Raw genomic sequence first — 18,036 nt, 5'->3', positions numbered from 1 at the left:
ATAAATAACTAGTAATTCTTTCAACTCTCAATCTCGCTGCTATCTAGACAGTCCTGCCTCATAAGAGCCCTCTGTTGTGTTTCTCAGGCTGTAAGTCTCAATGGGAGGAAACTGTCTTCTTGCTGACGAGGATGGATTCCAGCAGCTGGAGACTTCAGACCTTGGGGTTAGCAGCACAACCTGCTATGGGCTGTGTCACTAGAACTCCCTGGGGATTTAAAGAATCATCAGAGAAGCTCAGTGTCAGTCAGAACCAGGCCAGGTGCTAAGTGTGGAACAGACCATCAATACCTGATGTGCAAGTTCAAACTGAGGCTAACAAGTCCACAAGAAACAGAATACAATCTATAGTGTAGCCCACCTGAACTTAAAAACCATCTCAAGCATAGGTTTGAGGCTTTGAATATTAATGATCAAAGAACAAAGGAGTTGTGGGATGCCATCAGAGATATCCATGAAGAAAGCAAAAGGTCATTACAAAGATGGGGAGAAAGAAAAACCAAAATGAATCAGAAGAGACGCTTCAAAATTGCACTAGAATGTTGAATGGCCAGAACAAAGGAAACAGTGCTAAATTAAAAGAGATAAAAGATTTCAGAAGGCAGCTTTAGTAGACAAAGCAGAAGTATTATAACAAAACGTGCAAAGAGCTAGAGTTAGAAAATAAAAGAAGGAAGGACTTAATTTGGGGTTTCTTAAACTAAAAGAACTCATAAATTCAAGTGTCAAGTTGCAGTACTCAAGGATGCTATGGGAAAAATCTTGATTAATGCAGGAAGCATCTAAAGAAGGTGAAAGGAATACACAGTCACTGAAGCAAAAACTAATTGACACAGAATCATTTTTGTAAATCACATCTGATCAACAAGTAGTGAGGATTGAAGGAAGAAGGTTCAAGCTGCCATGAAGGTTTTGCCAAAAATAAATCCCCAACAATGAATGGAATACCAGTTTACATGTTCTGACAGACAGACGTAGGCCTGCATGTACTTAAAAGGCTATGCCAAGACATTTGGATGGCAGTTAATTGGAAGAGATTCATATTGATTTCTTTTCCCACAATAGGTGATTCAACAGAATCTGGAAATTATCAATGTCATTAATATCACATGCAAGTGAAATCTTGCTGAAGATATTTTAAATACTTTTAAAGTAATATGAAATACTATTTTAGATATAGATAATGAAACCAATTTGATTATTCACTTAGATTCGGTTGCTTCTATTTGTTTAATATTTTAAACAGCTTTGATTTCTCTATTTAATTAAGGAGCATATGTGACATTTATATAGTTGTAAGTTAAAATCTGTATAAGAGGCACAGATATAATTACTCTTCAGGATACTCTAACTTCTGTTCCTTATTCCTATATTTATCTCTTTACATTCGCTTTTATCCTTCCTTTTTACGATTATAAACAAATGTACACACTCTTATACATACATAAGTTACTCATATTTTCATTTCTTTAGATGTAGTATGTAAACTATTTTCACTTTGCTTTTTTGACTTAAAATATTCTAAAGTCAACTCTGAGCGTATACTGTTGATCTTTATTTCATTTTCCTTTTTTTTATGTTTGCCTTGTAATGTCTACATGTATACTTTTAATTTTAGCTAGTTTGTTACTGATGGGACTTTATAAATAAATCGATGATGTGACTGTTAATTTTTATGACTTCTTTTCACACAGAGCTTGGGACTGCTTTGTTCGTTGCCTGGATCACACTTGTCTGGGCTCCCTTCTCAGTCACGTGATAGTAGCTTTGTTACCTCTCATACACATCCAGCCTAAAGAAACGGCAGCTATATTCTACTACCTCATCATTGAAAATAGGTATGGTAACTGAAATGAATAATAAAGGTAGTCTTGTTAGTGTGTTTTTCTGTCTCAAGGTTTATTTTCTAATTATTTTCAATTTTGAATTCATCAGTAAATAAAAATAATTGGTGTAATTTAAGTTAGCAGAAATTGAGCTAATAGGAATAGCATCATTTTAGGCATGGTTTAGTTAAAATAATACGCAATTGAAGTTGTTTTTCACCTGTTGTGTAATTCTGAGTTTAACTTCTCATAGTTAAAGGGCAGTTGAGTAGTCTGAAAAAATATTAAGAGTGTTATTTACATGGATTCTACAATTGGAGTTGGAGCCATTCAAATTTTATTGTATTAATCTTTTAACCAGGTTTTTTTCCTTAAGCTTTTATCCTCTAATTGCCCTAGAGATGCAAAGAATACTTTGCATGCCAATAATCCGCTACTAGTATCTTTGCATCTCTAGGGCAATTAGAGGATAAAAGCTTAAGGAAAAGAAAAACCTGGTTAACAGATTAATACAATAAAATTTGAATGGCTCCAACTCCAATTGTAGAATCCATGGCTATGGTCTTCGCAATCACTTGTTATGCATCAGAGAGTTGGACAATGACCAAGGAGGATAGAAGGAGAATTGATGCCTTTGAGCTGTGGTGCTGGAGAAGAGTATTGAGAATACCATGGACTGCTAGGAAAACAAACAGATTTGTCCTGGAAAAGGCTAAACCGGGTGGCTCCTTGGAGGCAAGGATTCTGAGGCTCTGTCTGACATACTTTGGACATGTTGTGAGGAGAGACTGGTCCTTGGAGAGGGACATCATGCTTGGGAGGGTGGAGGGACGGTGCAGGAGAGGAAGGCCCTCTATGAGGTGGATTGATTCGGTGACTGGGATAATTGGAATGGGAGTGTCAGAGACAGTGCGATTGGCACAGGACAGAGCAGAGTTTAGGGCTGTTGTACATAGGGTTGCTATGAGTCACAAGCGACTCAACGGCACATAACAACAACAGACCTGTGTGAATTAAATTCATACCGGTTTTCATCTCTGTTTTACATTTTTCATATTCTTATTACTTGCAAATAATTATTTTTCTTTCACATAATTAGGGATGCTGTGCAAGACTTTCTTCATGAAATATATTTTTTACCTGATCATCCAGAACTAAAAACAATAAAGGCAGTTCTCCAGGAATACAGAAAGGTATTTAATTTCTTATTTGTTTCCAGGTTCTAAAACAATTAGTAGAGAGCCTTTAGAATTATATCTAGAAAAGAAAAAAAAAGAATTATATTTAGAGTTAATATTTTGCTGGTTAATTCTTGATGACTAGATAATTAGTCCAGAGTTGATCTGAAGAATTCATCAATCCTCCTTCCAGCCCCTGCTGCTTCCCTTTACCATTAAAGTTAGGGAAAAAAAAGACTAAATTATTTGCCTAACTCATCAGCCTCATTCAGGGATGTTATGTGACCCTTTGTAAGTTAAGAAATTTATACTTCAAGAGAAAATTCTTTCAAATAAGTGAATTCTTATTTATTTGAAATCAAAAATTTCCTTTATTAAAGATGTTAGACTGGACTGTGTACTACATGAAATAAGAAATGGAAATGTTATTCTTTTTTAAACATCTCTTAATTGGGATAGTGTTTAAATTATATGCTATGAATCAGAAAGCCGGGCAGTGACTAGGGATGATAGGAGGAAAATTGATGCCTTTGAGCTGTGGTGCTGGAGAAGAGTATTAAATATACTGTGGACTGCTAAGAGAACAACAAATAGGTTCGTACTGGAGAGGGTGAAACCAGGCTGCTCCTTGGAGGCAAGGATTCTGAAGCTTTGTCTGACATACTTTGGACATGTTGCAAGGAGGGACCAGTCCTTGGACAGGGACATCATGCTTGGGCGGGGGTGGAGGGACTGTACAAGAGGAAAAGATCCTCAATGAAGTGGATTGATTCAGTGACTGGGGTAATGGGGGAAGGGTTGTCAGAGACAGTAAGATTGGCATGGGATAGAGCAGGGTTTAGGGCTGTTATATATACAAAGGGTCCCTATGAGTCACAGGTGATTCGTTGACACATAACAACTTAAGGCCTTCAGAAATAGTTCATGTAATTGTTAGTTACTTAGGTATCTTTCGGCCTCCTCCACATTGCCTTTCCAAGATAGAATGTCCACTCTATCTTTGGGAGGTAACTTTCAAATCTATCTTTGCTTTTTATCTTAAATAAAAATGAAGTCTTTCTCTATGCTGTTTGTATAGGAAACTTCTGAGAGTACTGACCTTCAAACAACTCTTCAGCTCTCCATGAAAGCTATTCAACATGAAAACGTAGATGTTCGTATTCATGCTCTTACCAGCCTGAAGGAAACCTTGTATAAAAACCAGGTATGCTAAAATAATAAAATTACAAAGAAGAAAGATTGAAAGTTTAAAGGAAAAATGAAAATTTGACATTCTTCTTTGGGACTTAGTAAATTCAATGAAAAGTGATGTTGTATTTTTTCTAACTCCTCAGATCTGACTGAGAATCAGTAATGTCCTATGAGACTAAACACCAAAGATTAGGAAAATACACTTGTATTTTGAAAAGTAATTACTTAACTGTTAAGTTTAGATTGTTGCATCTTACTTACGTAAATGTTTATGTAGCCTCATTTTACTTCTCACATGATTTTCTGTGAATATCTGTCATACAAAATGCCAGTAGTCTTGCAGTTTTATATTTTAATTACATCAGCTCTCTTAGTGGGTTTTCATGAAGCTAAATTTCTATGTTTATTTTTTCAAATGTCTAGGGAGCTTGATCCTGTTCCTTGGCACAGTTTATCCCTAGCTTTGATGCCAGTGAGGACTCATATTTAAAATCTCAGATCCTGAGGTACCCACAGAGCTACCACAACCCTAAGGTTGGTGGTTAGAATTCACTCAGAGGTGCTTCGGAAGAAGGTCCTGAGGATGTGCTTCTGAAAGATCATAGTCATTTAAAACACTGGAGCTCACTGAGTGGAAACTGGTATAAGTTTATAAATTAGAAAAATTTAATGAGTTTCTCATTTTTGTATATCAAGAGCCCAGGTGATACGGTAGGATATGAGCGCCTAAAATGCCCATGGGTCACAGAATTGGCTTTTGTTTACTCTCATAATAGAAGCATGTGTTTATTTAAGTGTATGTGATAACAGTGAGAACATGGCTGTGACGGGTATAAGCCAACGTGGCATAGCACTTGATGTTGGGTTGGGATGGTTCTACTAGATGAGGGGAGTCTCAGAGCTCCTCAGACTTAGGTTTCTATTACTTTTTACTTATGAAGTTTATGTGATCAATATTAAAGACTCACTCTTTGTCCTGTGATAACTCTTAACTACCCTTTGCTTGTCTATTATTGGGTTTTTGGTAACGTAAAAGAATCTCTCTCTCTCTTTTTCTTTTTTTTTAAGATCATAAGTAATTTATGTAATACAATGTATATGAATGAGTATATGAAACATAATGCAAATGAAAGATTATATAAAACACAATATACATGAATGAAACACAATGTATATGAATTATTGGATGCAAACCAATAAAAAAAGGAATAAATTAATAAAGAAGGAAGAAAAATCCTAGCCTCCAAGAAGAAGCTTGGTTTCACTCTCTATGAGACAAACCTATTTTGTTTTCTTGGCTGTCCATGGTGTGTTCAAGACTCTTCTCCAGTACCACAGCTCAAAAGCATAAATTCTTCTGTCATCCTGAATCATTGTCCAGCTCTCTGAGGCATGGCAAGTAATTGTGAAGACCATGTCCTGGATTAGGCACACCTTAGTCTCTAGACTGACATCCTTGCTTCTCAGTATTCTAGAGAGATCCCAGACAGCAGATTTTCCTAGTACAATTCATCTTTTGACTCCTAATGGTTAGAGCCAAGAGTTTTGATCGTGGAGCCAAACTGTAGTTGTTAACAACCTCAATCTCTTCTCCATCTATCATGGTGCTGCCAACTGGGCCAGTGGTGAGAATCTTTGTCTTCTTGATGTTACGCTTCAATCCATATTGAATATGACAGTCCTTGACCTTCTGCAGCCACTGCTCTAGGTTCTCCTTAGTTTCAGCAAGCAAGGTTGTGTCATCTGCATAATGTAGGTTGTTGATGAGTCTTCCTCCAGTCCTGATGCCACATTGCTCCTCATGAAGTCCATCCTCTCAAATGATCTGTTACACATATATATTGAAAAGGTGTCAAGACAGGACACATCCTTGACACACTGAAAAGAGTCTCTTCTTAATGTAATATGATATTATTGTGAGCTCTCTAGTCAGAAGTAACTCAGAAAACCTTCCAGCAGGTTTTCAAAGGCTAGAAATTGCATTTCTCCCTCTCTGCTGCTGGTGGATTTGAACTGCATGACTTTGGGTTGACACTGGAACTCCTTACCCACTAGACTACTAGAGCTCCCATGATTGAATATGTTATTATTGTTATGTGTTGAATTGAATATGATGCTCACCATCCCTATGAACAACAGATCTGAGCCCTGTCTTGTGCCATCTTCATCATCTCTCACATAGTCTAACCCATTGCTGTGGTCACTGGGTTGGTCCATCTTGTTGAGGGAATTCCTGTCTTTCACTGATCGTTTCCACCTTTCCAAGCATTATGTTCCTTTCCAAGGAATAGCCCCTCCTAACAACATAACAGACCAAAAAGACCAAAATGGATGTCAGAAGAAACTCTGAAGATTGCACTGGAGTGTAGAGAAGCCAAAGCACAAGGAAGAATTCAAGATACTAAAGAGCTGCTGAACAGAAGATTCCAAAAGTCTGCTCGGAATGACAAAGCAAAATACTACAATGAAATGTGCAAGGAGCTAGAGTCAGAAAATCAAAAGGGCCGAACTCGCTCAGCATTTCTTAAGCTCAAGGAACTGAAGAACAGATTCAAACCTGGAGTTGCTGTAATCAAGGATGCTTTGGGCAGAATATTAAATGATCCAGGAAGTATTAAAAGAAGATGGAAGGAATATACTGAGTCATTATATAGAAAGGAATTGGCAGATACAGAGGAATTTAAAGAAATAACATATGAGCAAGAGCCTATGGTGATGAAGGAAGAAGTTCAAGCTGCTTTGAAGGAAATAGCAAAAAATAAGGCCCCAGGAATAGATGGTATACCAATTGAAGTATTTCAGATAACAGATGTTGCCCTGGATGTGCTCACTAAGTTGTGCCAAGAAATCTGGAGAACAACCACTTGGCCAACTGACTGGAAGAGATCTACATTTGTTCCCATTCCAAAGAAAGGTGACCCAACTGAGTGTGGAAACTACAGAACAGTGTCATTGATTTCACATGCAAGCAAGAGTCTACTGAAGATCATCCAAAAACTATTAGAACAGCACATCAGCAGAGAACTTCCGGAAGTCCAGGCTGGGTTTAGAAGGGGTCGTGGTACTAGGGATATCGTTGCTGATGTTAGATGGATCTTGGCTGAAAGCAAGGAATACCAGAAGAATGTCTATCTGTGTTTCATTGATTTATGCAAAGGCATTTGACTGTGTGGATCATAATAAACTGTGGCTGACTCTGAGAAGAATGGGAATCCCAGAACATTTAATTGTGCTAATACGAAACCTATACTTGGACCAAGAGGCAGTAGTCAGAACAGAGCAGGGTAACACTGCATGGTTCAAAATTGGGAAGGGTGTATGCCAGGGATGCATCCTGTCTCCATACCTTTTCAACATGTATGCAGAGCAGATTATCCGAGAGGCTGGGCTCTATGAAGAGAATTGTGGCATCAGGATTGGTGGAAGATCTATTAACAATCTCCGTTATGCAGTTGACACAACCTTGCTTGCTGAAACTGAGGAGGACCTCATGCACTTGCTGCGAAGGGTCAAGGACTGCAGTCTTCAGTATGGACTAAGGCTCAACGTCAAGAAGACAAAGATTCTCGCCACTGGACCAATTAGCAGCGTCAGGATGGATGATGAAGAGATTGAGAGTGTTCACAGCTTCAGTTTACTCGGCTCCACAGTCAACACTCTTCGTACCAGCAGTCAGGAAATCAAAAAGCGTATCGTGATGGGAAAGTCTGCTGTTAGGGACCTCTCAAAGGTACTCAGGAGCAACAGTGTCTCTCTGGAGACTAAGGTGCGCCTGATACAGGTCATGGTATTTGCAATCGTCTGTTAATGCATCAGAGAGTTGGACAATGACTAGGGAGGACAGAAGGAGAGTGGATGCTTTTGAGCTGTGGTGCTGGAGAAGGGTACTGAATGTACCATGGACTGCCAGGAAAACAAACAGATTCATCTTGGAGAGGATTAAACCAAGCTACTCCTTGGAGGCAAAGATTCTGGGGCTTCGTCCGACATACTTTGGACATGTTGCCAGGAGGGATGGGTCCTTGGAGAGGGACATCACGCTTGGGAGGGTGGAGGGACAGCACAGGAGGGGAAGACCCTCTATGAGATGGATTGATTCGGTGACTGGGGTAATCGGGATGGGTTTGTCAGAGGCGGTGCGGTTGGCGCAGGATAGAGCAGGGTTTAGAGCTGTTGTGCATAGGGTCGCTATGAGTCGGAAACGACTCGACGGCACATAACAACAACAACATAGCAGGAGAACAAACAGGCTTGTCCTGGAAAGGGTGAAGGCAGGCTGCTCCATGGAGGCAAGAATTCTGAGGCTTTGTCTGACATACTCTGGGTGTGTTGTAAGGAGGGACCAGTCCTTGGAGGGGTATGTCATGCTTGGAAGGGTGAAGGGACAGCGCAAGATAAGACCCTCGGGATGGATTGACTCAGTGATTGGGGTCATGGGGATTAGTGTGTCAGAGACAGTAAAGTTGGCACAGAATAAAACAGATTTTAGGGCTTATTTTACATGGGGTCACTGTGAGTGGCAAGCAAATCGATGGCACATAACAGCAACAACAATATGTCCAATGTATGAGACATGAAGCTTTGCCATCTTTGCCTCCAAATGTACTTTGTACAGGACTTATCTCTTTGTTCAGTACTGCAGTCCATTTGCAGTCCATGCTTTCAGTACTCTTCTCTGATAACGCAAAACCGTCGCTGTTTCTACTGCCATCCTTATTCACTGTCCAGCCCTCAGATATCTGGAAATGCAAAACCAGGAGAAGATAAAATCAGCAAACGGGACCTTCTAAAAATTAGTCTCTGTGTACATCAAAAACTTTTTCACCCCAAAAGGGTGATAAAAAAATCTACAGACTGGGAAAAATCAAGGACATCTTAGACAAAGGTTTCATAGTAAAAGTTTACAGACTGCTGGAGAGTCTTCGTAACAAAAGGCAGAGATAACCCAGTAACGAAATGGGCAAAAGAAATGAGAAGTCCTTTCACAAAGGAATACACTCAGATGACCAACAGACATATTAAGAAATGCTCAGAATCCTTAATAGAGACATGCAAATCAAAGCAGTAATGAGATGTATCTCCTCGGTAGCAATGTTTAATAGAACAGCAAGCAGTAAATGTAGAAGATGTGGAGAGTTGGAACTCACGTTTGGATGGTGGGGTTGTAAAATGGTACAGCCTCTCTGGAAGGCAGTTTGGCATTTCCTTAAAAAGCTGCATGCACACCTATGTTTATCACGGCTTTATTCACAATAGCAAAGAGTTGAAAACAACCCAAGTGCCCGTCAACAAAAAAATGGATAGACAATCTCTGGTATATTCACACAGTGGAATATTAGGCGGCATTGAAAAACAAGGAACTCATGAGATAGACAAAATGAGTGATCCTGGAGGACCTTATGCTGAGTGAAATATCTCAGTCACAAAAAGACAAATACAACATAATGCCACTGTTATAAAAGAGGACTGACATAGGGGTTGGGGAGAGAGAGAAAGATGGGATAAATAATGTATACTGCATTGAAACAGATGAGGGAGAGAACAGCTTAAAAGGGATATATGGTTAGATGTTATGAAAGGAGTCTAGAACGAAGGTGGCATAGTGGAGTGGACTTGGGGGGAGGGATTGAATAACAATGAAAGAATTTTTTCTTTTACTTTTCAAAAAGAAAAGTGAACTGGGGTGAGGGGTGAGCAGGGAGAAAAGTGTAACAATGAATGAATGGAAATCCAAAGTCTCTGAAAACTTTCATTAAAATAAATTTAGATTTTTTTTTTTTTAAAAAAAGGTGAATATAGAAATACCATATGACCCAGCTATTCCACTGTTGGGAATATATCCCAAGGAACTTAGAACTAAGACACCAATGGAGATATGTATACCAGTGTTCATAGCAGTGTTATTCGCAAGAGCAAGAAAATAGAGCCTGGATGTCTGTGAGCAAACGAATGGTTAAACAAATTGTAGTACATTCACACAGTGGAATACTATGGATCACTAAGAAACAGTGATTTTGTAAAATGCTGTACAACATGGAAGAGTCTAGAGAACATTGTGCTGAGTCAGTTAACTCAGTCTCTAAAGACAGTTTTACCTCCTTTTTGCCAATTTGGATCCCTCTTTTTCCTTCTCTTGTTTTATTGCCCTAGCAAGGATTTAAAATACAATACTGAATAGGAGAGGTGATACTGGGCTACCTTGTCTGATTCCTGTTCACCCATGGAATGCCTTTAGTCTTTCTGGAGAATGATGTTGGCTCTTGGTTTTGCATATATACTTTTCACTATGTTGAGGAAATTTCCTTCTAATCCTATTTTGTTCAGTATTTTAATTTGGAAGGGATATTGAACATTGTGAAAGATCTTTTTGGTATCGATTGATAGGAACATGTTTCTTACTCTTTGCTTTGCTTTGTTAACATGATAACCAAGTTTTTTTTCTATTTTTGTTGTAGGAAGAATTGATAAAATATGCAACTGACAGTGAAACAGTGGAACCTGTTATTTCACAGTTGGTGACAGTGCTTTTGAAAGGTTGCCAGGATGCAAACTCACAAGCTCGACTGTTGTGTGGGGAATGTTTAGGGGAATTGGGAGCAATAGATCCAGGTCGACTAGATTTTTCAACAACGGAAACCCAAGGAAAAGATTTTACGTTTGTGGTAAGTAGTGATAATTTAGAATGTCAAGAAAAAGTTCTCTGTGCTTTCTGTATTTCATTTATTAAGAGCTTTCAGATTATCTTTAGTCATAACTTCTTCTAAAACACAATATGGGTAACTTCTGAGTTTATTATTTGAAAATATGACAAAGTCAGCTAAAAGTACCAAAGTCTGGACCCAATTTTATTTGTGCTCTTTTAAAAATAAAGGCTTCCCAATCTAATGATGAGAAGTATTTGCTGTTAGATGTAAAAAAAGAGCATGAGGGTGTGAGGGAGAGAAATGAAGGAAGAAATTGGTCCCCATAAATGAACAGGCCTTGATTGCACAGTCTGAGGGAGACGCCACGTGACCTGGCCACACAGCATGTGGACAGGATCAAAATGGCATGCAGGCAGTTTGAGGGGGTTTTCTTTTTATTGGAGTCTTGGGGAGGACTAAGATAGTACTTCTCATTTGACATGTTAATTAAGTTAGGCTTTAGCTTTTTTAATCAAGCTTAGACTCTTAACAGGTCCATTGTCTCGTCTGGTCTTGGATATGACCAGCTTAGGTGTTACCAAATTTTTCAGGAAGTGATCAAGCTTGGGGGTGGTGGGGCAGCTGCCATATTCTTCCTTCATTTCAGACCCTAAAGGAATATAATGGATAGGGGCGTAGTTATCTCTGGCTGCTTCCTGCTGAATTGGGGCCTGGTGTTGGTTTCCTGTAAGGACTGGAGGAGGAACATCGCTTTCACGTGTTCTTGGGCAGTGGCTCGGGAGATGGCAGTGAGGCGGTCCATTAAAAATTTCTGGAAGAGATTTATGAAGCAGGGAGCAAGAGTTATGAAGAATATGACTAAAAAGTTGTAGCCAAGGTGTAATTTCTGGTCTTACACTGCAGTATGCTGAGTTGCAATATAGTCTGGTGGCTTTTGGAGAGTTTTTAAAAGACTTCCTAAGGAGACTTCAGGCCTGCTGTGCCTGTGTCCACTCCTGTTATTTTTCCCAGGCCAGACACTAACGGGAAGAATCCCACAATTGCCCATTTGTGTCTAAGGTTTTGGGTTAGGAGAATAGGTATTAATTCAGAGTTGGTTGTGAATGAAACAGGGGGAAGTAGATAAGCTAGTGTGCGTGCTCCCGTCCAGTTGGTTGGCAGACAGGAGAAGATGCTGTTTCCACAGGCGAAGAAGAGACTGCTGCTTGCTTTCAGGCATCTTTAGTAGTTGACTTTGAACAGAAGCTGAATCTGGTCTGTGTTGATTTCTGTTCATAAGACCTGAAAAATGTAACTAAATATGCTGGAGTTAGAGGCTGAAGAGATTATTTTTGGTGAGCAGTATTTTTGTTGGGTGATATAGAAAGAGACAAATAGACAGGGCAGTTTGTAACAGCAGAACAGCAGGCAGTGCCAACCTTGAGGTTGTAGGGAGTTTATATTAAGTGATGAAAGAGAAGAACTGGGCTTTTTCCTAAGCAGAGGGCAGAATGAGTTAGGGGGAAGTCTGATAATGTTATTCTGCATAAAGTTTGGTATATGGGGTAGGTTGGGGTGATGTGGTTGTGGACTATGAATGAGTTGGTTAGAAAAGAAGATGGGGCGAGCTCTGGTGGCCTAGTGGCAGGAAACTGCACTGCAATCGTAGAGGTGGGCGGTTCAAATCCACCAGATGCTGTGCTGAAGAAGGAGGAACAATCGCCTCCTGTACCAGTCAGATCCAATTTGACGGTACACACATAAAAAGAGCAAACAAATAAATAAAAATAAAAAAAAAGAAGATGGGATTGGGATAAGAACTTTGCATAGGAGAATTTTTCAAGGAAGGGAAGATTGTCTAGACAGACATAAGTGAAGGTGGGGAGGGGTGGTTTGTGACATTGGTATGTGGTCTAGGGCAATAGGTTTGATGATTGAGAGTGGGAGGAAGTTTGGGGGAAAGGATTTGATGGCTTTTTTGGATAATGTGTAATGTTTGAAGGCCATATCTGGAGCAATTGTTTGAGAGGGCTTCTAATAAAAAACCAGGCCCTGTTTTTGTATGAAGAGTGAAATAGGACAGCTCTGGTTGAGGTCTAGTTTTGAATTGGGCCAGGGATGATAATCTAATCTATAGTGGATAGTTGGGTGCATACGTAGCAGGAGGACAGCACTGAGGCAGAGCTATGAATGATAGGTTAGGTTCAGAGAGAATGTTTAGTGATCATTACAGAAAAGATGATGCAGAGCGGAGATGTCATATTTATTTAGAGAAGGAAGAATAAGCAGAAAGTATAGAAGGATATTTGGTCAGGAGTGAAGTCTTGGAGGGACTCCTGTAGCCAGATAACAGTGGTATAGGAGAGCAACTGATCTACAGTACGTGGGGCATTTCTAGGACTAAGTTCTGAGATCCAGTTAGTAATTAAAAAGGTAAAAGAAAGACTGGAGAAGCTTATTAGGATTGGATTGCACTGGAGTCTGGTGCTAAAGATAACTTAATATATGTATATATAACAGGGTATGTTGTTGTTATGTGCCGTCTAGTTGCTTGCGACTCATAGTGCCCTATGTACAAGAGTCCTAAACCCTGCTCTATCCTACGCCAACCTCACTGTTTCTGACACACTTACTTTTATTTTAAAGAAAGGTGACCCAACAGAGTGTAGAAATTATCAAACAATATTATTAATATTATATGCAAGCAAGATTCTGCTGAAAATTACCAAGAAACGACTGGAGCAACACATCAACAGAGAACTGCCAGATGTGGATGCCGGCTGAGTTTAGAAGAGGCCATGGTACTAGGGATATTATAGTTAATGTTAGATAGATCCTGGAAGAAAGTAGAGAATACCAGAGAAATGGTTATCTGTGCTTTATTGACTATGTAAAGGTTTTTGACTGTGTGGATTACAACAAGCTGTGGCTAATTCTGAGGGGAATTGGAATCCCAGAACATTTGATTGTGCTTATGCGCAACCTATACTTGAACTAAGAGGCAGTTGCCTTAACAGTGTATTAGGATACTTTTTTTATTAGACTGAGTTTGTTAGAACAATTTAGCTAAAATCATTGTCTTAATTATATTAACTGATTTTCAGTGTTTCTGGGTTAGTCTACATAAAGGCAAATAAAGGATGAGAGAGTGGAGAGATATAGTAAAGAATTTATTATTTAAGTTTGATTTTAAGAAATGGAATTTAGAGGTACTTGGGTTATTAAAGTGTAGGCATTGGGTAATACTGCATGTAGAAGAAGTATACTTTTATTGATTATTAATCAAGCTCAGACTCTTACCAAGATCCGTTGTCTGGTCTGGTCCATGATATGACCAGCCTAGGTGTTAATAAGTTTCTCAAGCTTGGGGGTGGTGGGGAAACTGCCATTTTCTTCCTTCATTTGCCACATAAATTATTGAAATAATATTTCTTAAACACTGACATTTTCATGAGAAACTAGATTTCCAAGATTTTCTTACAGTGTGTGTATAAAGAATGTTTTTGTGGTCAAATGAGTTTGAGAAATTGCTGTATTGTAAACTTAGATCTTTTGACGGATCATTGTATATTGTGACTCTCCAAGAATGAGATACACAGAAATAATTTCTCGGAGCCTCTCAGATGGCCAGAGCTTTACAGAAAGCAGTTGAGAAAATATTATGTATTTGATTTTATTTTTTTAAGATTTTAAAACGAACAAAGCAAAATGTCAGAATTCTGCATTGTGAATTATTTCAGTACACCTCAGAAATAGGCTTTGGTTTTGAAAAAAGCCTTTGTTTATTTCATATTTTTTCAGGAGGAGGAAGCATTTTATTATGATCTCAGTGAATGTGTACAAAGCTAATTCATTTCCTTTTCAACAGTTTATAGGTATTATTCTGTGATACTGGTACCAATCATGTCAATATGCCAGCACGCTTATTTCCCTTAACTTCGCTTTCCTGCCCCTTCCTGCCCTCTGCGCTTTGCTCTTGGGCAAAAGCTACCTCTTTGGGTAGAGTAGAATGTTCTTAGGAGCATGTTCCTCACAAAATGTAATTGCTCTGCCTTTATTTTCTAAGTTAAATGCACTTGTAAACTGATCTGGAAGGTACAGTATAACTAAAGGAAATTTATGCTTGAATTTTTCTTTTCTTTCTTTCTTTTTTTTTTTTTAAGACTGGAGTAGAAGATTTAAACTTTGCTTATGGATTACTGATGGAACTAACAAGGGCTTACCTGGCATATGCCGATAATAGTCGAGCTCAAGATTCAGCTGCTTATGCCATTCAGGTGAGTGCGTATTTCATTATTACCAGCTTTACATTATTAAATTCTCTCTCGTAAGAAAGCTGTAAATTCGGTCCTTAAGCCAAACCAAATCAGTTACCACTGAGGCATTTTGATTAAATTACATCACAAGCTCATGTGTTTCATAATTGTGTGTTTGTGTGTATGTATGTGTGTGAGAGAGAAAGCATTCATGAACTTGTGAGTAGTGCTTTGCATACCAGAGGTCTCTTTCCATATTAAGTTGGTGATTATTTTTTTATTTCTTTAAAGAATGATAATGTGTTGTAGATATTATGATATGTGGTAGGGGTTGTATCAGGTCTGTTGATCACTTTTGGTAGTAGTGTCTTTCTCACAATGTTAAGTCTTCTATCCAAGAGCATGGAATATTCTTTCACTTTTATAGTAGAGGAAATAGTTTCAATTAAAGGTTTGAAGAGCAACTTGGAGCCATTGTCTAGAAGTGTCCAGGTTCAGGAGGCTCAGTAAGTCTGAGTCCTTTAAGAGTCTGAAATTCTGTTCCATATTCTTCTCCCTTTTGAGTTGGAATTTCTCTATTACATTCCCAGTTAGTCCATTCAGTAGTGGTTCCCAGTCTGGTCTCCAGGTGGAGGAGGCAGTGGCTCATGTAGACAGTTTTCCCAGTAATCACTTCTTTCTCTGATTCTTTGGTTTCCTTCTCTCTCTTTTTCCAGATAAATAAAGATTGTTTATATGTATCTTAGATGACCTTTTGTAAGCTCAATCACTTAAATTGGAAGAACTCCATTATACCAGTTGACCGAATCTTGTGTTGCTGCTGTTCTAAGCCCAAATATTCAAGGCTTTTCCAGATATGTCCTATTGTGATTTTTATTTAAATTCCATTATGATCAAAGAACATACATGGAGTTATTTTATTTCCGTTTTAGGTTCATTGTGATTTGCTTTTGTCCAGATTATTTTAAATGAACACTTGAACAGAACAGGTGTCTTACTGTTGGTTAGAGTGTCAGTGAGGTCCCTTGGAATGTTATTCTGAACAGTCCTGCTGGGGCTTTAAGTCTTAGATCTGCTCGGTGTGCCTGTACCTCAGAGAGGATCTCATCCATACTCTTCCTCCTACCACAGCCACAAGTAGATTGCTGTCACTTGCTCCTTGCTAGATCTGTCACTTTTTTGCAGCCATGTTTTTCTCTTTACCTTCCACTGTGACAGGCCATTCGGTATTTATGTTACATTTTTGTATGATAGGGCAGATTTCTCCCAAATTCAGGCAGATTCTGACTTTAGCTATCTAGTAAGTTCAAGAAACAGAACTGTTTTAGATTAACTACTGTTAAGTTCACAGCTTCAGTTTGCTCGGCTCCACAGTCAACACTCTTGGCACCAGCAGCCAGGAAATCAAAAAACGTATTGCGATGGGAAAGTCTGCTGTTAGGGACCTCTCTAAAGTACTCAAGAGCAACGGTGTCTCTTTAGAGATGAAGGTGCACCTGATACAGGCCATGGTCTTTGCAATCACTTGTTATACATCAGAGAGCTGGACAATGACTAGGGAGGACAGAAGGAGAATTGATGCCTTTGAGCTGTGGTGCTGGAGAAGAGTATTGAATGTACCATGGACTGCCAAGAAAGCAAACAGATTCATCCTAGAGAGGGTTAAACCAGGCTACTCCTTGGAGGCAAAGATTCTGGGGCTTTGTCTGACATACTTTGGACATATTGCAAAAAGAGACAGGTCTTTGGAGAGGGACATCATGCTGGGTAGAGTAGAGGGACAGCGCAGAAGGGGAAGACCCTCTATGAGGTGGATTGATTCAGTGACTGGAGTAATCGGGATGGGTGTGTCAGAGGCAATGTGATTGGCACAGGATAGAGCGGGCTTTAGGGCTGTTGTACATAGGGTTGCTATGAGTCGCAAGCAACTCCACAGCATATAACAACAACAACTGTTAAGTTAGCGGACTTAAGAAAGAAAGCAGAGAGAACGAGAGAAAGCTTAATGCAGCTTTATTAAGGGTAGTCAGGAGCTCCTCAGGTGAGTTCCTCGTCCTGGAGATGCAGAATGAGAAGTTACACCATGAATTTGGTGGGGAGGATTTTTATAAACAGAGTCTTTAGGGAGGGACATTCCACTCTGTCTGGCTAGCTCAGCCAGACAGGCAAGGCCGTTTGCTCTTCTTATCAGCAGCAGGCAAGGCCATCAGTATTTGAGTTCTGAATTCTTCATTCTTCTCTTTGGCCCCCTTTGCCCAGACTTAACAACTACTTTATTGTTGCTAGAGTAAGAGTGTTACTCATTCCAGGTTTCTTCATCCTCCATGAAAGTGAGAGGTTCTGGGCAGTAAATTCTTAGTTTGTCTTCTGTAAATCTTTCTAATATGTTTAAGTTAATTTTTGCTAACACAGTGTCCATTTTCCTTTGTATTTAACAAACATCATTAAGCTACAGAATTATAATAAAAAGTTCAGTGAGCATAAATAGGATTGGAAACAAACACAATCATGTGAACTCAGCTAGTGGGAATAAAATTGTGGTATGCACTGAATAGTTGCTTGCTACCTGCAGACACTTCTAATGCTAGTAACGCAATTTGTACTGTTTCCCTTGGGTACTGGAAAGCATTAGTTAATCTGTCAGTTCTCAGAATGTGATCCAGGAATCTCACCCTGAAATAACTTTTTTTGGTGACTTTGGAGGAGGATACATGACACAAAATAGTTTTTATCATACTAATGGAGTAGTTTTAAACTTCTTACCTTCTTGACTATATTTCAAAATCTACATGATATGCAGATTTGCTACTGAGAAAAAAAAATCTTATATAAACATTTTTCCATCTTTGGTTAAGCCAAGCTACTAAAGAGAAGTTTTAAATAACATCTTTACAAATTTTGTTCTGCATTGAGAATAGGCCTGTTTGTGCTTAAGCATTCTGGTTGTGAATATGTTATTGTA

The 18,036-nt window shown here is 39.0% G+C and overlaps 1 protein-coding gene across 1 annotated transcript in view; it reads left to right on the top strand.

Moving 5' to 3' along the window:
- Window positions 1–18,036, top strand: part of ATR (ataxia telangiectasia and Rad3 related) — a 161,723-nt gene that overhangs the window by 51,904 nt on the left and 91,783 nt on the right. Inside the window, exons 19-23 of the mRNA XM_006895105.1 lie at window positions 1,695–1,838; window positions 2,926–3,019; window positions 4,083–4,208; window positions 10,651–10,857; window positions 14,982–15,095. Of these exons, the coding sequence (XP_006895167.1) occupies window positions 1,695–1,838; window positions 2,926–3,019; window positions 4,083–4,208; window positions 10,651–10,857; window positions 14,982–15,095 (685 nt within the window). The remainder of the gene's footprint in view (window positions 1–1,694; window positions 1,839–2,925; window positions 3,020–4,082; window positions 4,209–10,650; window positions 10,858–14,981; window positions 15,096–18,036) is intronic.

This window comes from Elephantulus edwardii, unplaced genomic scaffold (assembly GCF_000299155.1).
Source record: "Elephantulus edwardii isolate Elephantulus edwardi_28Jun2011 unplaced genomic scaffold, EleEdw1.0 scaffold00158, whole genome shotgun sequence".
Lineage (NCBI taxonomy): Eukaryota > Metazoa > Chordata > Mammalia > Macroscelidea > Macroscelididae > Elephantulus > Elephantulus edwardii.
The sequence above is the reverse complement of the archived record's forward strand: the minus strand, read 5'-3'. Positions and strand labels throughout refer to the sequence as shown.